Source organism: Sesamum indicum, linkage group LG2, assembly GCF_000512975.1.
Source record: "Sesamum indicum cultivar Zhongzhi No. 13 linkage group LG2, S_indicum_v1.0, whole genome shotgun sequence".
Taxonomy (NCBI): domain Eukaryota; kingdom Viridiplantae; phylum Streptophyta; class Magnoliopsida; order Lamiales; family Pedaliaceae; genus Sesamum; species Sesamum indicum.
Genome location: NC_026146.1, coordinates 7,642,393 through 7,651,681, shown reverse-complemented (window position 1 = coordinate 7,651,681; position 9,289 = coordinate 7,642,393). Strand labels below are relative to the sequence as shown.

Below are 9,289 nucleotides of genomic sequence, written 5' to 3'. Positions count from 1 at the left end.
TCAGCAGGACCAAACTGCCACCCCTTTTTCCTGGACTTTACTCCTAGAAAGGAAAATCAATTTTCGTCCTGTAGCAATAGGTGTCAAATTTGATTCTATTAAAATCAATTTTTTGTAATTTTGGTCATGTAATTAAAAAAAAATAGCAATTTTGGACAACTCGTGCCAATTTTCCTAGAAAATCACATAATTTGCATATGACGCACTCAAATTGAGGATGCCGGATAAAATGGCCAAAGTTGTTGTAAAACTGCAATTTTTTTAAATTGTAGAATCAAATTGTAAAATTTGATTTTAATAGGACCAAAATTAAAATCCTCTATAATTAATTATGAATAAATTACATTTCCCACTCTTAATGTTATAATAATTACATTTTAACTGGATTTTGGTGATAAATACCAACTATTAAAATATTTACTATTAATGTTATAATAATAAAATGTGCAATTTAAAATTTTGAAATCAAATCAACCCAAGTACTCTCTCAATTTTGACTCAATTTAGTTATATATTTTTGTATAATTTAAATATAAATATGATATAATATATATTTATATAATATAATATATTATATATGTTAATAAAATTAAGATATATATAAATGTTAATAAAATTAAGATAAATAAAAAAAATCCAGTTTTTCGGATCGATTCGAACACCGAACAAAAAAAAACAAAAACACCGACTGAAAAATCGATTTCTTTTTTAATGAAACTGAATTTTCTGGTTCGATTGGGTTTCTGACGGTTAAACCAAATCGTGAACACCCCTGCATATGAAAGTAATTTGCTCATAAAGAGATTTATTTGACTTGCAATAAATCAGTAATACGTCAACTAGCGGTACGTATAGTTTTTTTTTTTGATTTTTTTTATTAATATCAGCAAATTTGATGATTTTTTATTAACAAAAAATTTATTTATTAAATAAAAATAAATTTAAAGAATGCTAAATATAATTTTTTAAATTAACAAAAAAATTATATATTATTATATCAAATTTTAGTGAGTAAAAGTGTAATTATCCCTACTAAAAATACCAGTAGCAACTTTAGTGCCAAAATAAATCCAAATTCAAACCCGAATGCAAACCGCGAAATTCATCACAAAATCCCAAATCCTCGGATTTCGAAACTTTTTAGACGCAGCCCGGGTCTCGAAACAAAAAACAAAATGGTGGGCGCACTCTCAAAAATGAAAAACCCGCATCCTAAAGCTAAACGAAATCAAATCTAAAACCCTTTTCAGTTTGGATCCAAGAATTTAGAGCAAACATCGCCCGCTCACTCGAATTTTTTCAAACACTCGGTGGCGATGGCGGTTCTTATTAGCTATCCCCTATCTTCTAGCTTATATACTCCAACCCTTTTGCCCAAGCAACTCACACTCACAGTCAGAACAATTCGATCAATCTCTTTCTTTTCCTCTGTGTAGTTTTCTTGGAGTCCATTTCTGGTACTCTACAATGGCTGCCCAAGAAAACTGCACGAGAGTCACCCGCCTGGCGGCGAAGAAGAGAGCTGCGGAGGAGGCAATGCAGCAGCTGCAACCGCAGCAGAACAAGAAGAAGAGAGTGGTGTTGGGGGAGATTCAGAATGTTTTGCCTTCAGGAGACGTGGGTTTGGGTAAAAATCAGAAGCTTGGTGTTGAGAATGAGAAGCAGAAACTTAAGTCCAAGAGGAATGTGAGAAAAGGGAAAGTGACTGTGAAGGAAACGGAGAATACGAAGGAGGAAAAGGATTCTGGTATTGATCTGGATATGAAATCTGATGACCCACAGATGTGTGGAGCTTATGTTTCTGATATATATGAATATCTTCATAATATGGAGGTGAGTTTAATTGGAGTAGCCTTACGGTTGGAACTTATATGTGGTGTAAGATTTGAATGCATCTGGGTTTTTGTTTTGATTGGGAGATTGGATTTGGATTTATGATCGACTAAATGTTGGCTTTGGTTGGATGTTGAAAAGTTGTTTGCCCTAATTTTTTCCTAGTTCATTGGTTTTTCTAACCCTTTGGATTCAACTGGTGATTCGATTTAGAATGCTTTGAATACTCACATTAGTGTCAAAGAATCCAAACGTGATGATAGATAAGTTAGTAGTTGATTATATGCTTGATGAATTTTGATGTAGGATGTTGAGTTAGTACTTTTCTTTTGTAGTAACGTATAAATTGAAACGGATAATCTTGCTGTTGCTTTAGCACTGGTATATTGATTAATGATGCTAGTTTCGATCATACACTGGATGCAAATTTTATTTTGGGGTCATAATTGATCTGAGTTTTTTGGTCCAGATGGAGGCCAAGAGAAGGCCATTGCCAGATTACTTGGAGAAAGTTCAGAAAGATGTGACCGCGAACATGAGAGGAATTTTAATAGATTGGCTAGTTGAGGTTGCAGAGGAGTACAAGCTTCTTTCAGATACATTGTATTTAACAGTTTCCTACATCGACAGATTCTTGTCCGTGAATGCTATCAATAGACAAAGGCTTCAGCTTCTTGGTGTTTCCTCAATGCTCATTGCCTCGTAAGGACCATGCAGTTGATATCAGATATCCTCATTGAGTAAAGATCTTCTGTTCTGTTTACTCAATTATTCTTCTGTTGGTTGTCATTTACAGGAAATATGAGGAGATCAGTCCTCCACATGTGGAAGACTTCTGTTACATCACAGATAACACATACACTATGGAAGATGTGGTAAAGATGGAGGCTGATGTGCTCAAATCCCTTAAGTTTGAAATGGGCAATCCTACGATGAAGACGTTTCTCAGGTAAATTCCAATTCAATGGATATGCTGTTCTCAGTTGTTATGTAATCAATTCATTTGGCTAAAATGGGTTGCTCGCTTCTTGTTGGGATTGCAGAAAGTTCACCCAGATTGCTCAAGAAGATTATGAGGTGGGCTTATGTTTACCGAACAATTCTCTGTTGTTCCATTCAAATTAAATATAAGTGGTTCTGATGTGTATATTGACTTCGACAGAGTTCCAGTGAGCAGTTGGAGTTCTTGGGTGGCTATCTAGCAGAGTTAAGTTTGCTGGATTATGGATGTGTGAAATTCTTGCCTTCTTTGGTAGCCGCATCAGTCATATTCCTGTCAAGATTTACGCTCCAACCTCAGTTACATCCTTGGGTATAGATTTGATACACCAAAGAATGCTTTGAAAAATAAAATTGATCAGTTTCATTTCTTTTGCTAAAATGAATGTTTCACTTTCTACAGAATTCAGCTTTACAACGTCATTCAGGATACGAAGCTGCTGATCTGAAAGAATGCGTGTGTATCCTTCATGACTTGCAAATGAGTCGAAGAGGAAGTGCTTTGGTTGCTGTGAGGGAGAAATACAAGCAACAAAAGGTCTATATTTACCTTTCATCCATTTTTCACTCTGTGCCAATTTTAGTTGTCTGATTACCAGTGTACTAATATTGCAATGGTTCCTTTGGCAACAGTTCAAATGCGTCTCAACACTTTCAACACCTTCAGAAGTACCAGAGTCCTTTTTTGAAGACATCAAATCACGGATTAGGCCAAGTACTTGAAGCCTTCAAATTGCTGGAAATGTATATAAAACTTCGCCTTAGATATCTGCCACTGCTGACACTGTCAATGAAATGCGGGCTTGTGTAGCTTTCCTGCTGGATCGATCTTCGTAAGAGCTCCGTTTTTGAGCAGTTTTGCATCCATTTGAAACAAGTGATTATATTAGTAGAACGATAGACATTACTAACATAGGCAACTACAGGTTTTCTGGAGATTTCCTCTGTAGTCCATAGTACTAGAAAGTTTTCATATATTGCTCAAGTCGTCGATTTCTGTTGACCTAATTCAAAAGGTCTCACTAAATTTTGTTTTCTTGATACATTATTCCTATATTGGTTCCTGGTATGAGTCTTGTGCTTCTATGTATATGCCGAATTGTTTGCATTTGTTCTTCAACAGCCTTGAACGCTTAATTCATAACTTTTGTACCCTATGGTGCATACGAAAGCGGGTGACATAAACACGATACTATATAGATATGATGATAGAAAATATAAAAAAATTAGGATATGACACAATCATATATAATATTTTTTTTTTATCACATATATTCTCTATCTCTAATAAAATAAAAGTATGCAATATAAAAAATAACAAAACAAAATATAAAATAAAGCATGTTTTACGTTTAAATTTTTTACTATATGTGGCTTTAAAAGTATATATAATTAATTTATTTTAAAAAGTACGCAATGAAAAACTTTTAATAATTCAAATTTGTTAGATCATCGTCACCATCTCTTGAATTTTCAGTAATTTCATCATGAAACTTTAATCTTAGTGGAGTGAATTAATTCCTTTTTTTTATATATTAAACCCAAAACTTTTTTTTAAAAAAAATAAAACAACTCAAAACTTTTTAAAATTATAAAAAAATCCCTAAATGTGTCCAAACATGTGTCGGACTTGACAACAGACGTGTTAGATGCCGTGTTCTATTTTTATTTTTATTTTATTTTATATTCTCGGACATACAAATATTGTATTCAAAGTATGTCCGAATTGTGTCCATACTTAACACGTATTTAATATTACATCAAATAATTTTTTAAAATTTTCGTAATTATATTGTATGATGTATTGGAACAATAATTGTTGGGTGTGATCAAATTCACTTGTAATTGTGAAGGTCTTTGTCCCAACCATAAGTTGATTGAGGTCCCAAGATTCTTAACCAGGCACAAGTCTTAAGTTGGAGTTTACTTGATAATGTTCAGTATCATTACCTATATATTGTATGATGTAATTCAACATTTTTATCAAAAAAAAAAAAAAAATGGGAGCAGCCCAGTGATTGTCAAATATTTTTATTTTGCTTTTGAATTGAAAATTTTAAAATTGTGGGTTTCAAATCTCTGATAATAATTTTTCTGAATTTGTTTGAATAATTCTAAATTTAAATTATTTCAAAATTTTTAATTCTAATTTTGAACTATATCTTTCTTGAATATTGATTGATTTCAAATATTTTTCAAATGGAGAGTTATTTGAAATTATTTTTTCAATTCCTACCCTCAAATCCAAATGTATTGTAAGTTAATTGGATTGATGAATTTAAATTTGAGGAAAGGAATTGGAGAAATAATTTCAAATGGTCTCATTAAAAAATAATTTGAAATTCATCAATATTCAACAATACACTGTTCTAATAAGGATTTGAAATATTTTAAATTTAGGATTATCCACACAAATTTGAATGGTTTGTTATTAAAAATTTGAAATTCATAATTTAAAGTCCTGCAATCAAAATACAATCTTAAATTTTAGAATTATTCAAATAAATTCAAAGGTTTGTTATTAAAAATTTCAAATTCACAAATTCAAATCCTTTAATTCAAATACAAGCTTATTTAATTTCATAATATACAATGATGTTTACTTATTAAAGCCAACGGACCACCTAAACATATTCAATAAGGCCTCGTCTACTTGGCTATATTAGGTTGTATAAATAAAATAATGGGTGAATAGCAATTTATCCGCCTGTGATATTGAAAATGAGCACATTACCCCTTATTGCCAAATTGAGTTATCAGCCATTTAGTAGCCTCGCAAAAAGACTTAAATGCCCCTCATTTTGAATAGAGAATTACAATAATAACCATAAACAACATCACACTAAATAATATCAGTTTCATCAAAGATAATTACAAACGTACGCTTGACAGTATATGTCTTGCATAACTCGGCACGTAACAATGGAATTTTCTCAAGTTTCTTCTCATACACATTAAGCTTCTTTAATAACCTAAAAATCACAACCAACCTTCGGGCATACATTGGAGGGTCAATCCATTCGAAGTCCCACATATGCACTCTGCATTCTCGCAAGAAAACGATGAAAGTCACATTAATTGCTGCCAAATAAACCATGGCTTGGCATATATATTTATAATTTAAAAAAATACTGATATAACATACTAATTCACGTTCAATTAACTAACATTAGACCCAAGGCAACCACGGAACCTCCGTCTAGGATTTGCTGTAGTCCACAATATTCTTGTAACAACATCAATAAACTAGTAATTGTGATTTTTCAAAGAGGAGTTCAAGGGTTTTATAGGATTGGTCAAATACTTTTCAAAAAATATTTCAGATTCTACATACCCAACGCTAGAACACATTAGAATAAAAGAAAACGAAGATTGCACGATTCAAGATAGTTAAATACAAAAAAAGCTTCTACTATGTAAATAAAATTACAGATTACCTAGAACGAGTTGAATTGTTGCAGGCTCGACGTCAACAAATCATCTTCAATTCTAGGGCTCCAATAAATTTGGAGAAAATGGAGTTGTCTTCGTATGCTCAAATTTTTCATGAAATATTTCTTTAAAACATTGGCCAACCAAGGGCATACTTGTCATTTGGATTACAAATTATTTTAATCAACCAAAGTAAACATTGGATAATTTTTAATCCAACACTTATGGTGCACCATAGTAAATAGCTAATAAACAATTCGGGGTTTTTTAATCATTCATTTAATTTAAGATAGTCCTATCACCCACTTAATTAAATATTATAAGTAAACGGGGTCTAAGAGTTTCGTTCTATTTTAACGGGAGATTTTAAAAGTTTTTAGGGTTCTTCTTGTTCAATTGATAGAAAAGGCGAAGGTGGAGGGAAGTGAAAGGGGGAGAGGAAGGAAAAGAATAATACTTTCCTTCAAATTGTTTGGTATAATTGGAATAAAAGGAAATTTCAAATACTTATACTTGTTTGGTATGAGAAAATAAATTCAGAACAAAAGACTATTTTTTGTGACTTTACTGAATAACCCTTCTCTTCATTTTGTATTAGAAAAGAAACAATTGATATTATACTAATATAATTTTAGTATATCAAAAATTTAAAAATTTTATTAATAAAAATATTTTATCAAACAAGAACAAGAATGTTTTTTATTCATAAAAGTATTTTAGTAATAAAAATATTCATCGTTGAATTCGATGCAGTAGTTTTTCAACAATTTTATTATTTTTTCTCTGGCGATTTTGTATGATAGGTACAAGACCGATGACTTTCACCACTAGAACGATAATATAAATTCTCCACATATTTGCTACTTTGCCTACTGTTTTCCTTCTCAATGTTTCCTTCAACATTTTCCATTCTGGTGGAAAGATGTGCTCTTAGAATTGCCACGATGATGTCCACGACCACGGCCATGATATGGTTCATGACTATAGCAGTTGTATGTTGCTACATTCACTCCAGGGAATGGAGCAGAACCAGCAGGCTGAGACTCATGATTTTTCAACAAAAACTGATCATTATTTTATTTAGCCACCAGAAAATAAGAAATCAATAAAATATTTCGTGAAACGTTTTTTACGATATTGCTATGGCAGGAGCATATTGGATGCATAAAACGTAGTAAATATATTTTCTAACATATTATTAAGTGATTTTTTCTCCCCACAATTTCAATTGAGAACTGATTCTAAAAATAGCTAAATTGTAGTCACTTATAATTTTAAAATTCTACAATCTCAAGCGCATCTAGTCAAAGCTAGCTTTTGGAAGATTTTACGATTTTCTGGTAGTCATACCTTTCTTTCAAATTATTTCAAAGAACAAACCTCGTTCTTATATTGCCACAAGTTTTGGAACAAAATATTGGCAAAATTTTACTTTTGGTCCCACTAGATAGGGCCATTCTCACTTTTGGTCCCGCGCTTTAGGTGCTCAACACTTGCAATCCCAAAACCCTAATTTTTTAACACTTTTAGTCCCGCGCCGTTAAAAACTGACGGAAACGGCACGTGACTGTCACATGCTGTTAGTCAGTTGGTATGGTCCATGTTGGTCAACTAGTAAGTCATTTCAGACGAAGGCAAAATACGTTCTTCTCCCCTTTTTCCCAAATCCAGAAAACAAAATCCCTAAATCCCTAATCCCCCAAATCCATGAAACAATCATCCCAGTTTTTGGAGCAAAGAGTGGCGGAAGGAAGATGAGCTTGAGACACCAAGTGCTCGTCGATTTTCCAGACCCTAAGTACGAGAAATACGGTTAGTAAACTTGCAAACTCTTTTTACGATTTCAATGATATCCTAATCCAACTGAGGCTGTGTCTTTGGGAGCGTAGAGTTATTCTTTGTTCCATTGCAATGACTAATGAAGATGCATTATCATACTATCAGATGTATTTAAGTTGAAGTTGCGCCAATTGCTGAATTGCCGTAAAGTAGTTCTTATGAAATAGGATGACTTTTTCATGATGGAAGCAATTGCTTCTTGATTTACCTTTTCCATTTAATTGAAATTTAACACTGTTGCTCTGTTTGGTGATTTTCTGCTATCTAGGTGTGTGCGTATATGCATATATGTCTATACGTATGTTTCTTTGTTTACACTTCTCTGTGTTTGTTTGGGGAATGTAGTTAAAATAATTTCGAAGGCTTACGACAAATATGGTGTTGTGTATGTTGTTTTTGAGATATTTTGTGGTCCCCCGATGTTATTGTTTTCGATTTCTAAGGATAAATGGGTTTGTTTTTGTCCATATGTTGTTGTGTGTGTGTGTTGTTTTTTAGACATATTTTTTTGTCTCCGATGTTATTGTTTTCAGTTTCTGAGAATAAAGACATGTGGTCCATGCATTTGTTTCTCAGAATAAAGGCATATTTTATGTTTCTGAGGATGATAAATTATTGTGTATTGTGGTCCCTTTTTCTGATGCATGCTCTTTTGTTTTCCTTTTTTTTATATTTTTCAGGGAATGAACCTTTTTATCACTATCATTATGTATCATGGGGGTTCAATTATTCGTAGACCTAAACCTGAATATGTGAGTGGAATTAAAAGTAAGTTTGACTTTGTGGATGTATTTAATGTTACTGTGGAGTACTTGAACAAACTTGGTGAGAAGTTGGATTACATGGGGCCTAAACAATTTTACAGACTACATTTGAACAAATTTACACAACTCAAGTATCAAACTGATATTATCAAATTTACTGAAGCATACAGTCCCAAAAATAAAGTTTTTACGTTATATCTGGAGTGCGTAGAAACCCCAAATAGTCAGCTTGGTTCCTCAAACCCTAATATTGAACCCCAAATGCAAACAAATGTCCAAAAAGAGAAGGGGGTAGTAGTGGATGATGGGAATGATTCTGAATTGAATGAAGTAGAATGGGATGAGGTTTGCAGACTAGTGGATATGTATGCAGATTATAATGAGGGGGAGGGTACTGGGGCAGGTGATGATGATGAGATTGG

The 9,289-nt window shown here is 32.6% G+C and overlaps 1 protein-coding gene across 1 annotated transcript; it reads left to right on the top strand.

The window, feature by feature from the left end:
* On the top strand, window positions 1,172–3,940 carry LOC105155568 (putative cyclin-A3-1). The gene is made up of 7 exons (XM_011071458.2): window positions 1,172–1,833; window positions 2,303–2,535; window positions 2,630–2,782; window positions 2,877–2,910; window positions 2,996–3,145; window positions 3,236–3,370; window positions 3,466–3,940. Exons 1-7 carry the CDS (start codon window positions 1,468–1,470, stop codon window positions 3,553–3,555), a joined length of 1,161 nt encoding a protein of 386 aa, XP_011069760.1. The 5' UTR covers window positions 1,172–1,467; the 3' UTR covers window positions 3,556–3,940.

Excerpts from the sequence above, each read along its gene's own strand:
- LOC105155568 (XM_011071458.2), top strand. The coding sequence starts at position 1,468 with ATGGCTGCCCAAGAAAACTGCACGAGAGTCACCCGCCTGGCGGCGAAG. Across the intron at positions 2,783-2,876 it reads ACGATGAAGACGTTTCTCAG|AAAGTTCACCCAGATTGCTC; the intron begins GTAAATTCCAAT and ends TTGGGATTGCAG. Across the intron at positions 3,371-3,465 it reads AGAAATACAAGCAACAAAAG|TTCAAATGCGTCTCAACACT; the intron begins GTCTATATTTAC and ends CTTTGGCAACAG.